This window comes from Lampris incognitus, chromosome 6 (assembly GCF_029633865.1).
Source record: "Lampris incognitus isolate fLamInc1 chromosome 6, fLamInc1.hap2, whole genome shotgun sequence".
NCBI lineage: Eukaryota > Metazoa > Chordata > Actinopteri > Lampriformes > Lampridae > Lampris > Lampris incognitus.
Genome location: NC_079216.1, coordinates 43,758,826 through 43,783,566, shown reverse-complemented (window position 1 = coordinate 43,783,566; position 24,741 = coordinate 43,758,826). Strand labels below are relative to the sequence as shown.

General features: G+C 43.6%; 1 protein-coding gene across 1 annotated transcript in view; it reads right to left on the bottom strand.

Moving 5' to 3' along the window:
- The window catches only part of si:ch211-236l14.4 (SITS-binding protein), a 37,897-nt gene extending 13,726 nt beyond the window's left edge, over nucleotides 1-24,171 (bottom strand). The window contains exons 1-5 of the mRNA XM_056282654.1: nucleotides 23,701-24,171; nucleotides 22,065-22,236; nucleotides 12,097-12,304; nucleotides 11,259-11,409; nucleotides 4,627-4,824 (exon numbers count right to left, since the gene is read on the bottom strand). Coding sequence (XP_056138629.1) covers nucleotides 4,627-4,824; nucleotides 11,259-11,409; nucleotides 12,097-12,304; nucleotides 22,065-22,236; nucleotides 23,701-24,171 — 1,200 coding nt within the window. The remainder of the gene's footprint in view (nucleotides 1-4,626; nucleotides 4,825-11,258; nucleotides 11,410-12,096; nucleotides 12,305-22,064; nucleotides 22,237-23,700) is intronic.
- Nucleotides 24,172-24,741: the final 570 nt, after the last annotated feature.

Here is a 24,741-nt window from a genome sequence, read left to right as displayed (position 1 = left end):
ACATGGTTGGCAAAGCGGTCTGTCGCACAGGCGAGAATTTTCAAAAACGCCTCCATCCTCCAAGTGAATGAACTCCAACAGTTGTTTTTGTAGACACAGAGTTTGGAGGAAAGAAAATTGTGTGTATGGATCTGAACAGCCAAAGATGCTACTGCGTCCCATAATATAGTGCATGTCTTGATTTTTTTCAAGGTGGGGAAATTCAAATGAAATACTACTGAACATTTTTCTTGATGTCTGCCCATGTGCAAAGTGATGTTATGTACTATTATGTACTATATGCCTTTTCCAGGAAGAGAAAACACAAAATTACTATTTTTGGGGGGGATTATTCCTCTTTTTCTCCCCAGTTGTATCCAGCCAATTACCCCACTCTTCCGAGCCATCCCGGTCGCTGCTCCACCCCCTCTGCTGATCTGGGGAGGGGTGCAGACTACCACATGCCTCCTCCGATACATGTGGAGATGCCAGCCACTTCTTTTCACCTGACAGTGAGGAGTTTCGCCAGGGGGACATAGCACGTGGAATGATCACGCTATTCCCCCCAGTTCCCCCTCCCCCCAAAACAGGTGCCCCGACTGACCAGAGGAGGTGCTAGTGCAGCGACCAGACACATACCCACATCCAGCTTCCCACCTGCAGACACGGCCAAATTGTGTCTGTAGGGATGCCTGACCAAGCCAGAGGTAACACGGGGATTCGAACCGGCGATCCCCGTGTTGGTAAGCAACGGAATAGACCGTCACACTACCTGGACGCCCCAACACACGATTATTTAGACACAAATAAAAAGGTCAATGATTATTTTGTGAATTTTTTTGGCACATAATGCTAGACAAACGAGGACCTGGTGCAGATAAAAGCAGTAAAATGGAGGAAAAAAAACATTTTTCATTTCACCTGGTCTTTAATTGCAAATCATTGATTATTAATTCTTATTTGCTATTCTAGTGAAGCCAGAATAAATTGTGCATTTGTGCTTTTGATTTGAATTTCACTTAAAACTTAAGAAGAGTACAGCAGGTGACATGGAAGAAGGCATTAACTAGAAGATAGCAGAAAGGTGAAATACCGAGTGTAAATGATTGGATCCACTTAGTGTGTGTTTGTAATGGAGAGGGTACCTTTCAATTCAAGAAATCCAAAAGACAAATTTGTTGAAAACTGCAGAAAAATTGATTGCTTATATTTTACCTTTAAGACCAGATTTGTGTAAACAAGTACTTAAGAAACAGAAGACTTTCTGTTGTGATTATTGATGTCCTCCTCAAGTGGTTTTATGTTATTTTAATCTCAAAGATAGGAGACATCCTATCTGGCTATTACAGAAGCAAATCCTAAACTCATGGCCCTGACCTATCATATCTCAAGTGTCCTATCTTAATTTAAGAAATCCTAACCACTTATGAAAATTATCAATCTGAACTGGTAGTCGTTTACTTAGCTTGCGATACAAGATATATTTTGTTGTCAACAGTTGACTTAACGGTCATTCATTTTTGCTATACTTAGGATCGTTCTGTAATGACCACTCAGCGCTATTTTAATGACTTAGCGGTGACTACAGAGCCATTTCGCTGCTATGATTCTCCCTATCTTCATCTACAGCCAAAAGAAATAGCCTAGCTGCCACATTTTAACCATTACAGAACATATATTTGGAATTTAGAATCAACATGCCCCTTGCCCCCCCAGCCCCCACTGACAGCCACCCCCCCCCACAAATATATATTGCAACTTGTACTTGTACTTTTTACTGTTTATATTTTTTAGAACTGTTTTATGTATAAAAAGAAAATCTCCTTCTCACCCTTTTTCGGGTGGTGTGTATGTCTTCCTCAAGCTTGGGTCCTCTACCAGAGGCCTGTGAGTTTGAGGGTTCTGTGCAGTATCTTAGCTGTTCCTAGGACCGCAGTCTTCTGGACAGAGACCTCAGATGATGTCCCTGGAATCTGCTGGAGCCACTCTCGCAGTTTGGGGGTCAAAGCCCCTAGTGCTCCGATTACCACTGGGACTGCTGTGGATTTCATTTTCCACATCCGATCTAGTTCTTCCTTCAGTCCTTGGTATTTCTCTAGCTTATCATGCTCTTTCTTCCTGATGTTGCCATCGCTCAGGATTGCTACATCGATCACTACTGCTGTCTTCTGTTCCTTGTTGACCACCACAATGTCTGGTTGGCTAGCCAGCACTGCCATTCTCAACCACCTTTGGCGGTGTCTCCCATTTGGACTTGAGGACTTCCAGTCTGTATTCAGTACAGATATTCCTGTACACTAACCCAGCCACTTGGTTATGCCTTTCAGTGTACGCTTTGCCAGCTAGCATTTTACACTCCGCTACTAAGTGCTGGACTGTCTCAGGGGCATCTTTGCACAGCCTGCATCTTGGGTCTTGTCTGGTGGGGTAGACCCCTGCCTCAACCGATGTCGTACTGAGTGCCCGTTCTTGTGCTGCTATTATAAAAGCGTCTGTGCTGTCCTTCAGTCCAGCCTTTTCTAGCCACTAGTAGGATTTCTCGATATCAGCCACATCTTCTATCTGTCAATGGTACATCCCATGGAGGGGCTTAGTTTTCCATGCCTCCTCTTCTTCTTCCTCCACACTCTCTGTCTTCTACTACCTGAGGTACTCACTCAGCAGTTTGTCCTGGGGGGCCCTCTTTCTGATTCTGATGTTCTCGTGGATGTTCCTTGTTTCTGTGGATGTTCCTGTTATATATATATATATATATATATATATATATATATATATATATATATATATATATATATATATATATATATATATACACTACCGTTCAAAAGTTTGGGATCACCCAAAAAATTTTGTGTTTTCCATGAAAAGTCACACTTATTCACCACCATATGTTGTGAAAAGAATAGAAAATAGAGTCAAGACATTGACAAGGTTAGAAATAATGATTTGTATTTGAAATAAGATTTTTTTTACATCAAACTTTGCTTTCGTCAAAGAATCCTCCATTTGCAGCAATTACAGCATTGCAGACCTTTGGCATTCTAGCTGTTAATTTGTTGAGGTAATCTGGAGAAATTGCACCCCACGCTTCCAGAAGCAGCTCCCACAAGTTGGATTGGTTGGATGGGCACTTCTTTGAGCAGATTGAGTTTCTGGAGCATCACATTTGTGGGGTCAATTAAACGCTCAAAATGGCCAGAAAAAGAGAACTTTCATCTGAAACTCGACAGTCTATTCTTGTTCTTAGAAATGAAGGCTATTCCATGCGAGAAATTGCTAAGAAATTGAAGATTTCCTACACCGGTGTGTACTACTCCCTTCAGAGGACAGCACAAACAGGCTCTAACCAGAGTAGAAAAAGAAGTGGGAGGCCGCGTTGCACAACTGAGCAAGAAGATAAGTGCATTAGAGTCTCTAGTTTGAGAAACAGACGCCTCACAGGTCCCCAACTGGCATCTTCATTAAATAGTACCTGTTAGAGCCTGTTTGTGCTGTCCTCTGAAGGGAGTAGTACACACCGGTGTAGGAAATCTTCAATTTCTTAGCAATTTCTCGCATGGAATAGCCTTCATTTCTAAGAACAAGAATAGACTGTCGAGTTTCAGATGAAAGTTCTCTTTTTCTGGCCATTTTGAGCGTTTAATTGACCCCACAAATGTGATGCTCCAGAAACTCAATCTGCTCAAAGAAGTGCCCATCCAACCAATCCAACTTGTGGGAGCTGCTTCTGGAAGCGTGGGGTGCAATTTCTCCAGATTACCTCAACAAATTAACAGCTAGAATGCCAAAGGTCTGCAATGCTGTAATTGCTGCAAATGGAGGATTCTTTGACGAAAGCAAAGTTTGATGTAAAAAAAATCTTATTTCAAATACAAATCATTATTTCTAACCTTGTCAATGTCTTGACTCTATTTTCTATTCATTTCACAACATATGGTGGTGAATAAGTGTGACTTTTCATGGAAAACACGAAATTGTTTGGGTGATCCCAAACTTTTGAACGGTAGTGTATATATATATATATATATATAAATAAATGTATATATATAAATGTATGTATATATATATATAAATGTATATATATATAAATGTATGTGTATATATAAATGTATATATAAATGTTTGTATAAATGTTTGTATATATGTATATATGTGTGTGTACGCGTGTGTGTGTATACATATATATATATATATCACACTTTCTTATTTTATTTTACTTTACTTTATTTTTAATTATCTATTCATTTATTACTTCATTTCATTTTATTTTACTTAAGACTGTGCTTTTCTTGTATTCTTAAAAGTAAAATTCCTAGTGCATGTAATGTACATGGCAATAAAAGTCTTTCTGATTCTGATTTAAGACAGGTGCTGTGCCCTCCAAGAACAGGAGTCTTAAATTAGGATATACTTAAGTTAGGATGCTTCTGTAATAGATAAAATCCTATCTGCTGTGAAAATAGGATGATCTCCTAAACGCAGTTAGGAAACATGAGTCTGTAATAGCAAAAATCCCAAATGACCTCCTAAACTGAGATCGGATAGGATTTCATACTTGGCATCTTTCTGTAATGACATCTACTGCTACATGACCACAGACACTTGACCCCACCTCCCCAACTCAGGTTTGGCAGGGAGCGGTCTTACCAGGTGTCCCTGAGGGGCTGCAGGGAGACTGAGCCAGTAGGCCTCAGTGCCGTCTGTGAGGGAGGTGTGGAACTGCGTGGTTTCCACACTCAAGAAAGGGGACAGGGTGATGGAAATGTTAAGAAGCTTGACAAGCGGGAGGTCCCTGGTCTGTCTCTTAGACATCCCTCTTTTCCTGCCGCTGAGGTATTCATGGTCCTGATATAGAGGGAGGGGAGTGAGAGGAGTCAGTGGGACAAACAGAGGCTGTGGCATCATCAGAAAAAGATGTCTGCATTGGGAAAGTAGATTGGATGGTTAATCGCACACACTCTAATGTCAAGTCAAGTCAAGTCAATTTTATTTGTATAGCCCAATATCACGAATTACAAATTTGCCTCAAGGGGCTTTACAGCAACACAACATCCTGTCCTTAGACCCTCACATCAGGTAAGGAACAACTCCCTAATAAAACCCTTTAACAGGAAGAAAGAATAGGAAGAAACCTCAGGGAGAGCAACAGAGGAGGGATCTCTCTCCCAAGACGGACAGCATGCAATGGATGTTGTGTTTACACAATTTACAGAATACAACATTGAAAGAGGACAACAGAATTATAAAATTTATGTCAGCAGATGTCAGCAGAATTACATATATATTTTCATAACTGTATAGCAGCAATGATCAAACTTCCATTTTTATTACTGAAGTCATTTTTTTGTGTTTTTTCCCTCCCTTTTTCTTCCCAATTGTATCCAGCCAATTACCCCACTCTTTTGAGCCGTCCCGATTTCTGCTCCACCCTCTCTGCCGATCGGGGAGGGCTGTAGAATCACATGCTTCCTCTGATACATGTGGAGTTACCAGCCGCTTCTTTTCACCTGACAGTGAGGGGTTTCGCCAGGGGGACGTAGCGTGTGGGAGGATCATGCTAGAGCAGCACTAATGCACTGACCAGGACACATACCCATATCCTGCTTCCCACCTGCAGACACGGCCAATTGTGTCTGTAGGTACACCCGACCAAGCCGGAGGCAACACAGGGATTCAAGCTGACGATCTCCGTGTTGGTAGGCAACAGAATAGACTGCTATGCTACCTGAACGCCCCCCCCCAGCTCCTTCTTTTCACCTGACAGTGAGGAGTTTCACCTGGGGGACATAGTATGTGGGAGGATCACACTATTCCCCTCAGTTTCCCCTCCCCCCTGCCCGCCTGAACAGGTGCCCTGACTGACCAGAGGAGGTGCTAGTCCAGCGATCAGGACACATACCCTCATCCAGCTTCCCACCCGCAGACAGGGCCAATGGTGTCTATAGGGATGCCTGACCAAGCTGGAGGTAACACGGGGATTCGAACCGGTGATCCCCATGTTGGTAGGCAACGGAATAGACTGCTACGCTACCCGGACAAACTTTCATTTTTATTACTGAAGTCATTTTTTTGTGTTTTTTCCCTCCCTTTTTCTTCCCAATTGTATCCAGCCAATTACCCCACTCTTTTGAGCCGTCCCGATTTCTGCTCCACCCTCTCTGCCGATCGGGGAGGGCTGTAGAATCACATGCTTCCTCTGATACATGTGGAGTTACCAGCCGCTTCTTTTCACCTGACAGTGAGGGGTTTCGCCAGGGGGACGTAGCGTGTGGGAGGATCATGCTAGAGCAGCACTAATGCACTGACCAGGACACATACCCATATCCTGCTTCCCACCTGCAGACACGGCCAATTGTGTCTGTAGGTACACCCGACCAAGCCGGAGGCAACACAGGGATTCAAGCTGACGATCTCCGTGTTGGTAGGCAACAGAATAGACTGCTATGCTACCTGAACGCCCCCCCCCCAGCTCCTTCTTTTCACCTGACAGTGAGGAGTTTCACCTGGGGGACATAGTATGTGGGAGGATCACACTATTCCCCTCAGTTTCCCCTCCCCCCTGCCCGCCTGAACAGGTGCCCTGACTGACCAGAGGAGGTGCTAGTCCAGCGATCAGGACACATACCCTCATCCAGCTTCCCACCCGCAGACAGGGCCAATGGTGTCTATAGGGATGCCTGACCAAGCTGGAGGTAACACGGGGATTCGAACCGGTGATCCCCATGTTGGTAGGCAACGGAATAGACTGCTACGCTACCCGGACAAACTTTCATTTTTATTACTGAAGTATTTACATTTTGCATTTCAATAGCATCTGCTCCGTGCAGTGATCGATTTAGCAAACCTTTATTGTACAAGCTCTTTTGATAGTGGGACAGCAGCATTATGACTTCATGCATGCTCAATAATCCAGGTGAGGAAATCACAGAAAGTTGAATCAGTTCATCTGGACACAGTGTTTATTGAGAGAAACGTTTCATCACTCATCTAAGTGACCTCTTCAGTCTCAAACTGGGAGAACTAGAGATACCTGCAGTCAGTTGAGACTCAATAAACATTGTGCCTAGATGAACTGATTCAACTCTCTGTGGCAGCATTACGAGTTGCACCACGGTAAGTACAGAACACACCGCATGCTGGTGAAAAGCCCCATAACAATATGAACACTGTCAAGACTATTTAACATGTAGCCATTATAATCCTCTGGCTTTACATGTTAAGGAAGAACAGGGATTTCCATTACATAATTCTCGAGAAAAACTTCTTATGAGAACAGAGGTTAACCCCAGGAGGTGACTTTGCAGTAGGAGAAAAGTGTAAGCTAGGACATGTTATGCAATCAGTAAAGCTTTTCTTTTCTTTTCTTTTCTTTTTTTAATCAAATGTCTTTTATTTAACCTTGACTCGTTGTGTGTGCATTAGTATTTGATTCTGTCCTTCCTTGAAGAATCTTTTTTACTTTTGTGCGCCCGTTCACACACATACTAAGTATTGGCCTGAACAAGCTCACAGAGACACACAGAAGACAACATCATGAGCAAGCAGTTAGTCGGAGCCTTTTGAGTTTATTTTCGTTTGGTTGACTAATGCATTGTATTATGCAGTGTCTCAGTAATACGCGTAGAAATGTGGCAAGCCTATTCATAAACCAACTTTAACAAACCCAACTTATTGTTTCTAAATCCATGCTTCTGAAAACCAACTTGGAACCTAGAATAGAGAGATTATAACATGACTGGCAATTTATGAATGCTTGTAAAAGTGGAGTGAGAGAAAAGCATTGCTTGTACCGAGGATCACTTTTGGCGTCCACACTTTTGCAGCTCCATACATTTCATAGCAAGTGGTGCCATAAGTTTCCATGCATTACAGCATGCTTGCCTTATTCCATGCTTCAGTTAGTGTGGTGGGACTAAATCGTGTAGCGCCATTAAAGCTGGTGTTAGTAATACCTTTGATCTATCAGAAGACGTCAAATTCTGGGCAGGGAATACGTCTTTGTTCACCAGATTACATTTACTGTACCCCTCTCTCTCTGTCTCTCTCCTCCTGCTCATTCTGTCTCTCTCCTCCTGCTCTCTCTGTCTCTGTCTCTCTGTCTCTCTTTCTCCTCTCTGTCTGTATCTCTGTCTGTCTCTCTCCTCTCGGTCTGTCTCTCTCTGTCCGTCTGTCTGTCTGTCTGTCTGTTTTGTTCTCTGTCTAGCTCTGTCTGTCTGTCTGTCTGTCTGTCTCTGTCTGTCTCGCTCTGTCTCTCTCCCCTCTCTGTCTCTCTCCTCTCCTCTCTCTGTCTCTCTCTCTGTCAAATTCAAATTCAATTTGCTTTATTGGCATGACTGTAACAAAATACAGTATTACCGAAGCATTGCACAAAAAATGAATGTTAACAAATACTATATAACAATTACTAAATCATATATATATGGTGCGAGGCAGAGATAGACTGTTCTGCAAGAACGCAACTTTCTTTCATTTCCCCCAGTATAATTTTTAGTTTTTCGTTATCTGATTTAATAAAATGTGGACGTTTGGGGTCCGCGGTGGTGTAGCGGTCTAAGCATCGGCTTTGTGTCGATACAGTTGCCCATTGGGGACCGGGGTTAGCGCCCCAGTCTCGTCAGATCCGACTATGGCCGGACTCGACGAAGCAGCAATAATTGGCAACGCTGTCTTCGGGAGGGGGGCGGAGTCGGCTTGTGTTTGTCATATGAATTCGTCCCTGGGTGTGTCGGAAAAAGCAGTGGTTCGGCCTGGATTCGCCTTGTCACGAAAGTGGGGAAGCGTCTCCTTCGAGACTGCCGGCCGGAGAGATGTGGTTGACGAACGCATGCAGTACGAGGGTGGGTGTTTGAACTAAAATAGGGATCGATTGGCCACTAAACTGGGAGAAATCAGAAATAAATTTTAATTAAAAAAAATGTGGACGTTTGCTACTGAATTTTGGGAAAAAATTGTTCCCTGATAAGTTTAAATTTTGGGCCCTGTGTGAGGAAGTGCTGCTCTGTCTCTACAGCTGTTCTTCCATACCGTTGGCATAGTCGCTCCTCTTCTGGCAGCCACATTTTCTTATATCTGCCTGTTTCTATGGCCAGGCTATGAGCACTCAGTCAGTTTGTCTCTCTCTCTGTCTCTCTCCCTCTCTCTCTCTCCTCCCTCTCCACCTCCCTCCTGCTGAAATTGCCGTGGCAATACAAGAGGTGCATGTGGATACTGAGAGGCCTGAACCCCAATGCGTTGATAGCAATGATATGTAGACTGACAGAACGCACACCGCCCCCTCTTCTCCTTTTCTATGTATTGAGGATGATCACCACATCCTGCTGGTGTCAGGATTACCCGACAGTCTCAGGTGATTGCACTTAGAGTGCCATGGCACATGCATACTTCGCCATCCAACTGTTGAGATCTGTTAGATCTTCCTTTTTCAATGTTTGTGCTCACTTATCTCCCTCTGAACAATGTTCGTTTTACCAATGGAATATCACAGTCTGTGGAGTGAAATCCATTTTATAACAGTCTAGTAATATCATATGACTTGCTTCTGTTTCCAGGGAGTGTCCAGTAGCAAATACATAAAACCCAAATACATTGACCATTGCTTGAATGCAAGAGAACTCGATGCATAGTAGAAAGTTTCTGGTACTTTGTGCACGTTGCGGTGGAGTAATACAGCACATGGACAGAATAGTTGTATCAGTTTAGAAATCTTGAAAAAAATAAGAGACGGGTTTAACCAATTCTGTTTTCCTACAGCTGTCCTGAGGTTTGAAGCTACTATGTAAGTGTGGCAAGTCAATTCAACCAAGTCTGAAGTGGTTCAAATGGTGAGACTTCTTTTTTTTGTGTCTGTCTAAATTCTAAAAAAATTCCTCTCTTAAACAGGGGGTTCAATCGCCTCCCCCATCCATGGACTTACCCCCTATATATATATATGATGCACCTGTTGTTAATATTCGATTTCACATTAGTAAATATTAGCAAATTAGTAAATATTTTTGTTTTTATTTATATTTATTTATTTTACATTTTTTGCTTTAATGTAATTTTATGTTGAGTCTCCTCTTTTGTTTACCTTGTCTGCACTTTTTCCTGCTGTTGCACTTTTATTTATTTTGTGTTTATAATAGTGAAATTAAAAAGTGTTATTTCCCTTGAAGATGGCGCTTGGGGGCGCGGGGGTCTCGCCTAGGGCACCAGAATGGCCAGAAATGCCACTGCTTAAGGACACCGGTAAACACTTAATATCTCGTGTTTTTCTACTACTGGACATTTTGGTTAACCGGCTTTCCTTCAATCCTATCCCACGTTCCTCCAGTCTTCTGGAGATCCACTTAAGCAGTCCCTTTCATCTCTATCCCTGACTGGTTCTGATCCCCAGACCAGTGAACCCTCACTAACGTCACAGCCCAGATGGTGAAAGAGGCAGATTACGAGTCTGCAGCTACAGAATGGATGTGTGGGGAAGATACAGCAACACAGAAATATTTCATTTTAGCAGGGAGGGAGAGCACTAACTGTTCAGTTACTGTTTGATAAAAAAAAGAAAAGCCCATTTGAAAGTTAAGTAGTTTTTAGATGCAAAGCAACCCACGAACCTGGCTTCTAACTCACTCACAAGCTGATTTAGTCTCACGTTTAGCTGTACCATCTGCGTAGATTCAGGGGATGGGGGGGTCATGGGTAAGTGCATCTAAAAAGGAAGACGTTAAAGAATTTGCTTTTTTTTCTTTTTTATTATCATTATTATCCTCATTGGTAAAAAGATGGGAAAACGGTCTATTTTGCTGCACTCCCACTACTTTTCGCTCTCATTCTCCCCCTCATATTTTATCTATCACTTGGTATTGCCCATGTGATTTCATCTGAAGCAGAACTTCATAGAGGAGCCTTTGACCGAGATGCAAGTAAGACGTACTGCGACAAATCTTTTCATCAAAGATTTCAAGTGTTTCTGATGTGTCAGCTTGCTTTTCTGGGGTTGTTGTTTATCCATAAACACGAGTCAGACGAGCTAACTTTAGCTCTGTTGAACCGTTGCAAAAATGCCTGTTTACAACGTCAAAGTGAAGTGTCCAGTCAGGACATTACGTAAATGATATGTAACGTTAGCTACTCAAGTGAAATTGTGCAGACAATATTAGTTCTACTTCCGATTACAAACTTAAGACAATGATCCCATATCATTCTGTTCACAACACAGTCACACAACAGCTGTGCTGCTCATGTGTCCTTGTTGAGGATTGGCGTTGGCAAAGAGCTGCAGAAAAAAAGGTTTCGCCTACCATGTCAGAGAGGAGGGTGGTGGAATGTTCATTGAGACTGATGACCCCCTCTCCCAGCTGGTGTCTTTTCAGACGGTTGGAGAAGGTCCTTAGCTCCCTCTCCACCTTCGGCCCAGAGTCCACGCTGGCCAAAAGCTTCCAGAAAGGTAGCCTAGGACACACAAGAGGATCAAATGGGGCCTGCTGCTCTTGGGCAAACTTTGGGGTACACTCCCCCCCCCCTTTTTTTCTCCCCAATTGTATCTGGCCAATTACCCCACTCTTCTGAACCGTACCGGATGCTGCTCCACCCCCTCTGCCGATCCGGGGAGGGCTGCAGACTACCACATGCCTCCTCTGATACATGGGGAATAGCCAGTCACTTCTTTTCACCTGACAGTGAGGAGTTTCGCCATGGGGACATAGCACGTGGGAGGATCGCGCTATTCCCCCCAGTTCCCCCTTCCCCCCGAACAGGCTCCCTGACTGATCAGAGGAGGAGCAACTGCAATGACCAGAACACATACTCACATCCGGCTTCCCACCCACAAACACGGCCAATTGTGTCTGTAGGGACGCCCGACCAAGCCGAAGGTAACATGGAGATTCGAACTGGTATCCCCGTGTTGGTAGGCAACGGAATAGATCGCTACGCTACCCGGACGCCCCCTTTGGAGTACACTTTGATTTTGGATTCCCTCAATAATAGATAATCTATGTTGCACACTAGTCAGTCGTGAGTGAGCGTGCACACATGCCAAAAGATCACCGGTGTATGTCCAGAGACAGACGTAACCGAGGCATGCTCTGATTGCCTTTTCGCAGGTAACACCTGTAATTTCATCAGAAGAAAACTAACCATAGTGTTTTTAGGTTAGGTAGTTCTCGGCTGTGCTGAGAGAGCTGTTGCACTGCTTCCTGGTGGGCGGCTTTGACGTTGCGGGCCACACACACCATGTACTGCAACGGGAGGAGCTCCATACTGGGGAGGGACTGCAAGCAGAATTGTTGTCTGCTCTCCACCCCCAACTGCAGGGGAATATCTGGGGATACCAGCACGGCAACACCTACAGGTGGAAAAGGTAGGAAGGAGAGGGTGGGGGTTATAGAGATACTGTCAACTATCATAGACGATATCAAGGCTTAGCCTGTTCAGCACAGCCGCCAGAAAAAGAGCAAATAAGATCATTGCAAAATTTATGTTTGCGTCATGTTTAACCAACACCTCACATGACTTATCATTTTTCCAGTTGGCTGCAGCCCGAGGCTGAATGAAAAAAAAGAAAGAAAGAAAAAAGTTGGACGATTTCATTCCCAAATCAAGACCGCTATCTCAGACCGCTATCTTCGCTTGGAAACCTGTGACTCCTTTTTTAACCACTAACATCTGTTATCAACAGTTACTGTCGTTATTTCTTTATTGGTATTCTTCCCCCCCCTCTCTTTCTGTTCCTCTGCCTGCTTCTGTTAATTATGATCTATTGCATTATTGTTTCTATGTTTTTTATCGTGTCTCTTTGTGCTTTTTACATGCATGTTATTATCCAAGTGTGTAATTTTGCTCTTTTTACTCCAACCCTCTTTCCTCAACAGACTGTACTTCTTACCAGACCGCCAGTGCAAATAAGAATCTGTACTTCATGACTTGTATGGTTAAATAAAGGTTGAAAATGATTTCACTGAATCAAAATCATTGTTTCAATCCTGATTTAATGTGTGTCGCTCAAATTGCACGGGGTGGGTGTTGACACCTTGAAGTCCCAGGCCTTAGTTAAAGCCGGTCCATCACAGATTCCACTGCAGTGACATAAAGTAAGAGTGTCACATGATGTCACAGCATCTGAGACCAGGGAAGAGGGATGGAGTGATGGGGGAGGTAGAGTGCAGGCTGTGTCAGCTAATATAGCTTCACTCAGAAGTAAGACAAGAATCCCTAGAACGAAACATAGGAGCGTGTAGGTGGATGAGCTTACCCTGGCACTGTTGGTATCTGTGGGTATGGAGCTACACTACTCACCGTTGAGGGATGGATGTTGATAGCCAAATGGAAATGAGTAAGTATAGCAAGCTATAGTAAGAGGTTGTGAAACATGCATGTCATTATGAGAAGTGTAAACGTGCTTTCATATATGAAAAATAAACTTGAAAACTGGAAACTCTTACTTTGGCTTCTTTTTGGGTGGGTGGGGGGTTGGCTCCAAGATTAGCCTCGAAACACCAAAAATCATCAACTGTGCCCTGACATGTCTTATCTTATCTGGTATGCTCTTTATGGAAATAACTGCATTCAGACTAAGTACTGGAATCAGTTTTATGATCCAAGTGATGTTGCATAAGCACACAAATTAATTTTTGGGGGGGGGGTATCCTACAGAGAACACCTTAAACATTTACACAAAAGCAGCATTTAGCATTTAAGGAAGCGTGCAAGAAAAAAAAAAGGATTACAACTGAGTAGCACTCTTGAGTTGAGCCATGATTTAGAGATGAATCATGGGTCTTCTGACTAAATGTCAACACCTTCCACCGAATACCTACTACCCGAACATTTCTGAAGCTTCTCCGTTGCCTCCTTTATTTATGTATTTCGCTGCAACCATGTGAAATGATGAGATTATTTGAAGCAGATAATTGGGTCCACAGATGTAGCTGCCCTGCAAGGAATGCCTCCTGCCTCTCAGGTTACCTCTCCCCCATAACCCGCTCTACCCTCACCACTCCTCACCCCTCCTGACTCCCACCTTTCTCTAGCTCCGTCGGCCCGAGAGTCACTACCTTTCCCTGTGCTCTGTTCCCCGTCCTTGCATGGGGTAGTTCTCAGGTCAGACCGTCTAAGCCTGTATTAAACTCAGTCTCCAGCCTCATTCTCTGGCATGGGCTCGGTGGGTTGTTTTTAATCTGCTCATTGTAGCCAAACAAGGGTTTCAGGGGAAAGAAAGCCAATCAAAGATTCTGTCCATGTATAACATCTCGATCCGTAGCTGAGAGCCCAGGCTCACTTCAACTTGCCTCTCTCAATTCAATGAGCTCACTGTTGCCAGTAAAGACCATGACCAGGAGAGAGCTCTGGGTGATACTGACGTACCATTTGATAATCAGATTAATAGTCTCAGCGATCACGCTTGAGATACCCTAAGACGCCCGGTGAGGAGCCTTCAACTAGAAAGATCATTCCCAAGTGTTTGTAATGGATAATGTCAGAGAGATACTGGTAACACCTCAGCTGCCTTTCACAAGGTATTAAGTCACCATCATACTGTTTATTATAAAAGTAAGGGGTGGTTAAATGTGGCTTTTAATGCACAAAACTCCCGTGAGACATGGAAAAGCAAAAACTTTTGAGATATTTATAAAATCGGGTCAACGCACTGTGCTGTATAACTGTCCATTTTAATAGTATGCATCTATCTACGTATCTATTTATCTATTTATCTATCTATCTATCTATCTATCTATCTATCTATCTATCTGTCTGTGTGTGTGCGCACATGTGTGTGTGTGTGTGTGTGTGTGTGTGTGTGTGTGTGTGTGTGTGTGTGTGTGTGTGTGTGTGTGTGTGTGTGGACTAAATACCCAGACAATGGAAAGAATGTAATAAGTTGGTGTGGGGGGATGGAAGTGGAAAGCCGGCGGTAGAAACAGTCAACCTTGCTGAATGACTTGACGATACAGTAAGGTACACACAGTAATTTATTTTAGCAAAATACGTCATCCATGGAGTGGAGTTGAGCTTTGCAACAGTGATTTCTAAATCTATATTTGGGCGGTAACACGGCTTTAAGGAAAGCCATTGTTACAAATGGCATTTTCCAAATTCTGTCTTTGCCTGAATGTGAAGCAAATTTGACCGTTAACTAATGGTAATTATTGTTTACTTTTTCTCATTTTACTCAAGAACTTCACAGTACTGACAATTTCTATGCATAGTGAATGGGCTTTCCTCAGTGCAATTTGAACTCTGGGCCATGGTAGTACAGGTTCGAATCTAATACACGTAGCAAATGTGGATACACACACAAGCCAGCATCCGTGACTACCCTACTGATTGTCATAGGCAGTTTATAGTGTCCATTTGAATTGAAAGCTGTTGATTCTAATTCACTGAAGAGTATCCTTGTCCACATCGCACAATGTAAAGTTTGCATCTTCACAGATTTGTTTTGTCGCTAACTCCGTACGATTTGCTGTTTTAATGCCTATGTGAGCTGGGGTTCTTAGCCACCATAATTTTGCTGTATGTTGGCTCACAGGAGGAATTAATTCACGTAAAACTAAGCTATCCCAACACACGCAGATTTGCATTAATTTTTTTTCATTTTTCTTTAAAATTTACTCTACGTTTGAATTGAATTATGATTAGTGTGAGTGTTTGCTCATACGTTGTGTTTATGTGTGTGTGTACGTGCATGCACACGCGAGACAATGGGGCGGAAGGTGTTTGCACCATTTGTGCATACTATGAGGCAGAATTCTGCACTAAGTCGGCATGGTGGTGTGATTTTTGAGTCTGCTTGCTGCCATACAGTTCAGTTTCCTTACAGTAATGAATAAGCTTGCCACATCTTATCTTCTTTAGTAAAAGTGCATTAAGTTTTAGGCCTGGTTACAGCCAAGGTGCAATACATAGGAGTTAAGGGGGGAGAGAGGGGGGTTTTATTTTTAGAACAATTCCCTAAATACTCCGAGCTTCCCTGAAATATTTTCCACCCAGAAAAGATTGACTGACTGTATCCGCTTACCTTCAAAGCAGCAGACATGCAGGGGTAAAAAATGAAGGAGAAACTGAATGAATTTTACCAGGCAGCTGTGAATTATAGGACACACACATGCATCGATTTTACGGCTGTGGAGATAGCCCACAAATCAAACTGCATTGGACTGTCCCAAGCCTTCCTACAAGCAAGCATGCAAACACACACACACACACACAAACGTTTATTCAAGAAATGTACACAAACACACAAAATTGGACATGTACACACACACACACACAAACATACACACGTCCACACATTTTCTTTAATGGGATACCGTAGACATCCAAGTTAAACAAAGCAGAGCCATAAAGACTCTTGACTTCCTCTACCTCTGTCTGTGTTGAGAGTTCGGATGTATGTCGACGGAGGTGACCCTATGCCCCTCTGAGGGGTCAGGTAGGTTTTAATGTGACATCTAGGCCTCGGGGAATGGCTGCATTGGGGGAATATGCTGCTGCCTACATCCCTGCTGCTGTGGACCAGATGGGCTGTACTCTTTTACCTGTCATATTTATACTGTTATTTATGACACCTGCACACACTTACAGACCCAACCAGGTTATAAAAGTCTGCACTGAAATGCTGAACGTGTGTGTGTGTGTGCGTGCGTGCATGCATGTCTGCGTTTATGTGTGTGAGTGTGTACGTGGGTGTGCAGCACGTGCATGTGCATGTGTTCAGGCATGTATTTCCTTAACAATGGAAACTTCGTTTCTGTGCCCAACCTCAAGAAATTGATGGCCACAAAAACGGGGCTCATGCCATAACAGTAAATTTCCAATCCCACTTATTGAAAAATACTGAAAAACTTTTCAAAGTACTTTTTGCTCTATTCCTGTCATCAACCCGTCCATCACATATATTGACTGATTTAGGCTTTTAAGCGTTTCAAGTGTACAGCACTCACTACCTATGATGATATGGGCCACATTATGGCATGTTGAATAATAAAAAAAAAACTTTCTCACAGACTATCATACACAGGGAAACTAGTACAGACTGATTAAAGGACCCTAAAGCAAGGCAGCCTCAGATGTAATACAGTATTATCTGTAAGAGAAAATCTGAAATCCTTGACAGTTAAATAAGTTTTATCTACTGACTCTGTGTTGTACTTGGCAGTGTACCCAACAATGGAACTAACAACAAATGAGCAGGAGACGAAGAAATATCTTTTCTTTGGGCTTCTCATCTGGAAAGATTGAGTCAGTACAACAAAATAAAAGAAGATAGGGGACAGATAGTAAGATGCTGCGAAGCAAAATTATTTTAGAGAGAAAGATTAACATTGTCAGAAAAAAGAGAAGCGACGGGAGATTTAATGAGAGAGAGAGAGAGAAAGATAGTATTTGTGTGTGTACAGGCATGTATGCATGCATGTGTGTGTGTGTGTGTGTGTGTGTGTGTGTGTGTGTGTGTGTGTGTGTGTGTGTGTGTGTGTGTGTGTGTGTGAGCGTGCATGCATGTATGTGTGTAATAGGGAGGCTGAATTTGTAAAAGAGTTGGTCTGGGATCCAATGTGTTGTTTAGAAATAATTATATTTGCTCATCTTTGAGGCTAACTTTATAAAAAGCTAGCAGGGGGAAAGTGAGTAAAACAACCCGATGTCAACAGTGAGTGAATTACAGTTATTGAATCAAGAGAAGACAGCTCAATGATCTCAGAATGAATATCATACTATCACTTATAACAACAACCGGCTGTGAAAAAAAGAAGAAAAAAACTTGCGACAGGATCGTTCCAAACCCTTATTTGTGATGATGAGTTGGGGAAACTTTGAAAAGAGCCAAGTCGTTGCTCTAGTTTAGGTCTAAACGCATAAATCAATTTGCCTATATTATTCTTACATCTGATAGGGAAAAAAAAGAAAAACAGTAAATTAATAAGTTGGGATAAAACAGCTGGCAATCATAGCAGCGTTGCAGTTTATACAATGAAACTTTCGAATTCCTATATATTCAGTTCTTTTCATTTATGGCCTTTTTACAGTGACACGATGACTTACGATAAAGCATTCTCGTGGCATTCAATTAAACAACACCTCACATTCAATTTAGACGTAATGTAGGCAGTGACGTCATCAGTCCAGCTCTGCTAAAATGTCCGTCAATGCTTATCAACAGCCAGTCAACGACAGTTTATCCAACACTTTTAGCGCTTCATTGCAACCCTATGTAAAATCTATGTTCAGGGCGTCACATAATGCAAAATACATTGGCCACACTAATACGGATATGTTGCAAAACGACCATTTTCCTCTACGTTTTTGCCTCTTGTCCACGCGCAAACGGCGTTTTCGGCCACTAAAACGGGAGATTTTTATAACGTCTTCTAAAGTGCAGATTTTTAAAAACTCCGCTTTCTGTGTATCCGTGTGTACCGTAAAACGGAGCATTTGTGGAAACGATGACGTCGCCCCTCCATTCGCGCATGCCCATTGTTTCTTTGTGTAATGAACATGCGCCTAAAACAACAACAATGGCGGACATATACTGGTTTGTTTACATCTGATTAGCACTGCTAGGTCTAATTACAAGTTCACAACTTAGCATTGCTGCACCACCTCACCGGCATTCAAGGGTATCTGCTGCGCCGAGTATTACTTAAGTCCACAGCGTCCACGGTTTAAATCACCACCGCCGAAGGAAAATGAGCTCACTACGCATGCTCAGACCGTCCTTCTCTGATATTTAACGTATCGTTGATGTAGACTTTATCGCCACCTACTGGCCCGGCATGATTATCTGAGCGTTTGCAGTCGTTTTGCGTTCTCGTTGTGTGCCGATACGTTTTGTAAAACGAAGGTCATGTGGACAGAATTTTGTTTTTAAAACAGATGGGGGAAAATATCCGTTTTGAAAAATATCCGTATTAGTTTGGTCAACTCTCTGAGACCTTAGGACAATTCCTGCTTGAGGAACTGGGATGTGGTTTCCGAAACGTCCAGTAATCTGCTCCAAGTTGCTCCGTTGTTGTTTTTTATGGCTACAAAGAGGTGAGACTATGAAAGACAACGCGCTATAGTAGCACGCATTGGCATTATAAACTTTTCTACTTTTTTTCCTGCTCCGTCTCTCGCTATTGTTCCCTCCTCCGACTCTCTCTCTATCCTACACATAATGATTTATTTGATTTGCCCCTTTTATTTTCTCTCTCTTGCTTTCACTCGCGTTCCCTTTGCCACTCCCAAACCTCTTTGGTCAAGAATGTCAATCAGAGTCCCCTACCACAGTTATTCTTGGCTAATGGGAACTTTGGACCAATTACAATAAATGATGACAGAGCTCGTGAGTGCACAATGGCCCAAATGTGCAGCAGGAGAAAAAGACCACGGACAAGACCGGTCTTACACTAATCCAGTAGAGATAATCATTGTATTATTATTTTTTTGCCAGTAATTAAGCTTAATCTGTGTAAGTGAAGCCAGCACCATATAGTTAGCCCCCTGGGCTGTACTCTGGCTATGGGGAGTCTCATTTGCCCAGCAGTACATGTTACTCCAAAATCAGCTGACAACTGCATTCATTTTAGTATTTACAACAAATGAAAGAATAAGACGACGTCATTAAATTGTGCAATGAGCAACTACAGTCCCCATTACAGCACGGCCATATTTGCTGTCATATGGGATCTGATACTTCCCCCTGACATGCATGGCTTCAAAAACTAAAAGAAATCATTGGTAGACATTCACATGTATCAAAAGATTGAAAAATTGGAGAAAATCTTTTGTTTTAAATTCACTGATTAAGACCTTACCCCGATTTTGGAAATCAGATAAAGGCATTCATATGACCCAAATCAGGGTATGATCTGTGTATTAGTGTACATGCAAATGCTCCCAATGTCTAGGTACCCCCACTCATAGAGACTAATCTATCAACTGTTGGCGAAGTGAACTTGGAAGTCGTCATTTTATTCACAAATTAGCCAATGTGAGACACATTCTTGGGTCTCTGCATGTTTAACACTCGGACACCACTCAATGCTGCACACATGGCACAAGGTGCATTTACCTTTGCCTCTCTATCAAGCATCATTGAAGTCATTAAACATCAATACATTCTACGGATCCAAAATTGTGAAATAATGAAAATATGGTTTAAACACTATGATGTTTGCAACCTAAAATAATTGACACTCTGGGGCTGAATGCGTATGTTACACTGGTCTCAGAACCATCCTTGAACTTTAAAACAAAACATACGCTCCGATAAGCAGTAGGCATTGTTGTCATTGTTGAGTATCAGTTTTCTATGTTTGGGGTTATGTACAGTATGTGTCTGTGAGTGGTTACTTGGCAACATTCAAACATTTGTTCTCGCTGGATCTCATCTCGGCGTGTGCTGTTTTCTTCTCTGCGAAGCTAAATGGAGAAACAAAGGGTTATAGGGTCCTGATAATTACTGTCGTCCTCTGACAAGGTGGAAAAGGGATTTAAGTCATGCGACTCCCCAAGTTAAGCCTGCCACTGTGTTACATAAGACATCAGTCTGCGAGCGTGTGTGCATGTGTGTGTGTATGTGCACGTGTGTGTGCGTGTGTGTGTGTGCATGTGTGTGTGCAAGCGTCTGTATTCCCTGTGTGTGTGCAAGCGTCTGTATTCCCTGTGTGTGTGTGTGTGTGTATGTGCACGTGTGTGTGCGTGTGTGTATCTGTGCATGTGTGCGTGTGTGTGAGACTTTTTTTAACTGAGGGAGCATCGCTAACAATCAGTGAAATCATACTAGGCGCTTGTTTATATCACATGATAATTATTAATTATGGCCTCTAGCTGATGTCATGCACTCCACTCTTATTTAGACTTCTCCAGCTGTCTGGGACACAGCTTAGCACTTTAACCTTTCCACTACTCAAGTCACCCACACACACACACACACACGCACTCATTTGCACACGCACAGGATTACACACCCGTGCATATGCATGAGGTCTCTCAACATTTTGGCAGACAAACACATATACACCTGCAGATTATATGGAAAAAAATGTACACGTGTTTATGCATATTTCACAGAGCTTCAAATGTGTGGTATTGGGATTTTCACAATGTGTTAATATTGTCAATATTTTATTGTATCAACAATGTACCATAATACTAACTCTTCACCAGAAAAAAGACCGGTTAGCTTGGAATACATCTCAGCACACAATGCCACAGATTTCCAGCTTGGTAGTCTAAAGTCCCAAAGGTTAATACAACTTCCACTTACATGATCAAAAACACACGTGCGCACAAACACACACACACATACACACACAGTGCACACAAGCTCACAGACACACAACACGTTCTTCATCAGTCACGTTAACCATTTACATCCGCCAGTGTTCCTCTAATTTGGCATCCCCCCACCCCCACCCCCTTGCCTCCAGAATAAAATCCAACACCCCAAAAATAGCCTGGTGAGTTATAAGTGTCAGCACGGCCCTCGTCCAACATGCCCTTTTAATAGAAACAAAAGGCAATTACCCGAGTACCCCTAAGAGTTAATTTAAGATGCTGAAGGTGGTTTGCTTCCCTTTGTAGTCTAATCTGTCAATTAATAAAGTGTGTGTGGGGGGGGGACCACAGACTGTATTGTGTTACAGCTTATTTTAGGCAGGGCTAGACGTCTCGTCCTGTGGTGGTAATGGTGGTGTTTTTAAAGATAGTAAATTCAGCAAGCAGGTGTTGGGTTGACTTTTTCCTACGTTCAAAAAACAAACAAAATGGATGCAGGAAGCGAGTAAGTGCACACAACAGCACCCGCAAGGACTCCCCTCGCCCCCCCTGGGGATTTACTCTGCACAGCATGTATACCTACCTGTTTATACGGGATCAGGTTTCCCCCGGTTGCAGTGCTAACTTTGTACCACCAGGGTCCAAGGGGAAAATAGCGGACCCTTTTATTGGTTTAAAGGCTTGAAAGACTTGAAACTGTTCTCTAAATCATATCATGCGTCTGGCCCGTGGTGGTGCGTGTTGTCATACCAAGCAAACTCGCTTTTAACACCAGCGACAACAGTCATGTGTCCCGTGTGCTTCAGACCAACGAGCTGAGAAACAGGAGGTGAACGACGCCTCACCTGTGGAGCCCAGGAAGTAGCGCTCGAGAGCAGAGCCGAAGCCAAAGGGGTTGTCTCTCAGGTCACTGACCACGAAGGGCTGCGTGGTGGCGTTCTGATCGTTGATTGGCCAGCTCTGGCCGTGCACGCTGGCGCCGCCATACCATGACAAATTGGCCATGGAGAAGCAGTCCTGACGGGACACACATACACACACACACGCACATGCACACGTGCACGCACACATGCACGTGCACACGCGCGCAGACATAAAAAGGGTCACAAAGGATGAAACAAAAAGAAAAAGAGAGGAAGTAGTGGCAAAAGAAAGACAGACAGACAGATGGACAGACAGACAGACAGACAGATGGACCGAAATGCGGAAAGGGTAAAGACTGGAATGTGTGGGGGAGAGGAGCTGAGGGGAGAGAATCAGATAGAAGAGGAGAAAAAAAAACAACGCTGAGAAAGCAGAGGGTCAATAAAACTGAAGTGGAGATCGAACAAGACCTTTTATACTTGAAAACACGCACACGCGCGCACGCACACACACACACACACACACTACCTTCGAGGACTTTGCGAGGACAACCCAGTTAACAAAGCATCATAAAAAAGACGACAAATGCATCTCAACAGTTGGTTCATCCCGGATGTTGACCGAGATTTATTTGATAGAGTCGATGTATGATTCCACTCTCACCGTAGCATAATAGGTCTACTACGTGAGATTCGGGGGGTGGGGGGTCACATGCACTTCATGATCTGTACATGTATTCAGGTCGTCATTGCAACTGTGGAGGATTGCGACCTATTCTCCGGATTAATCCCCCACCCAAAAGTGTTTTCTCACGCATGGTTGCCTTTGGTCCAAAGGTTCGTGTGCGAGGTTTTCATCTGAACACGAGCAGCAGGTGCCAAACAGTCACCTGAGGAGCATTGGGCAGGATTTGGGAGAAATGTGGGAAGTTTTTTTTTTCTGTGAACAATCACGCCACATGAGGGGGAGTTGCGACGAGGAGTGTTCCGCTGGGGACAGATTAACCTCCCTCTCAAAACATCCGAACAGTTGAATGCTTGTGATAACTAAGGTGGAGGAGAGCGGTGCAGTGGCTTTACTACTACTGTGTCTGGGAAACTGCACACATACGATGAGCAAGCGGATCTCACGCTGAATAGACGTCTCCCCGTCAGCGCCGTGCGCACCCGAGCACGACAGGATGCGGGTGGAGGTGTGGGGGGGTAATGGCCAAAAATCCTCCAGAATTTAATGAAAATAGATGAAAACTGACTTTTTTTGTGAGTCTCCGGGCCTACGGTGACAAATGAGGAATATTTGGGGGAACATTCGGTGGATGATTTCACACATTTGGAAAAATCTCAGCTCGTCAATAAAATCACAAATGATTTCCAAGGTTGCCAGGTAAAAACAGATCATCCAACGTGCTGCAGCTTTTTTTTCTTTTCCTTTTATCGGTGCCCACATAATAATTCACAAATCCCGAAACCACAGGGGCTCAAGCATGAAACACAACTGAACAGGGAGTAAGTGCATGCGTAAATCTTGAACACTCACATGTCAAAAACTGGTTTGTGGGATGTGTGTGTGCGCGCGTACGTGCGCGCGCGTTGCATGCATTCGGAAGAGAGCTCGTACCTTCAGCTCCACATGGCAATGCACCGGCGTCCAGGTCATGCTGTAGCACTCCGTCTCCGTCTCCTCGTTGACATCCAGGGAGATCTTCACCTCCGCCACTGACTCCCAAGTATAACAAAACTCGGTTTTATTGAGCCAGCACAGGTTCCTGACAAAAGGGACCTCTGGGTCAGGGTTCCCCACATTCCCGACCTCTATCTCCACGTATGTCTTGTCCTCCGTCAGGGTCTGTATGACGAGGGAGTGGGTTCTCCTCTCCCAGATCAGTCCGCTAAAAGTCCCCTTAAGGATCCAGTTCTTGTTAGGCTGGTCCACCACTTGCCAGTATATGATCCCGATGGTCATGACAAAGAAGACGGCCACCCCGAGACAGGCTATAGCTCCCTTCCAGGTTTCGTTCATCTCCTTCAGTCCCGTGTCCCATGTTACCTCGGGGATGGGGCTAGGGTTCCTATTGCGAGCGTGAGGCATGTTGTTTTTTTGGAGGTGAGCAAGAATCAAACACAAAAACTGCTGCAGAAATCTTTGTGGGGGGAAAATCTATGATGGTTCATCATGTCATGTTGCTTTTTTTTGGGAGCTAGTGTAAAATAGCCCACTGTTGTTGTTCTTGTTTTCTTTTTCTTATCTGCACTACAACACCGTTTAAACCGCCGTTATGCGCAACTGTGCCAAGCAACAAAGACCTGTCATGAGAAGAAAAAGTGTCTCCAAAAAAATAAAAAAATTAAAAAAAAATTCTCCACGGAGAGAAAGCATCAATGAATAACGGACTTACCACACGCCGCTGCTTTTAAAACGTGTAGGTTTGTGATTGCATTGGCCGCTCAGCAGTGACCAAGCCCGAAGCCGGGGTTTGGCAGCAGTGCCCTACGAATAGCTCCTGAGACGCTGACTTGCTTGCCCTGCAACTTTCTGCCGGGGCTCTGACGTAACGCCGGGCTGTTTCTTCAGAAAGGTAAAGAGAGAGCGAAGAAAGTGATTAGGAGTCGGCGCTGGGAGTGCAGGAGCCGCCCGCCGGGGCGAGCGGGCCACACGAGT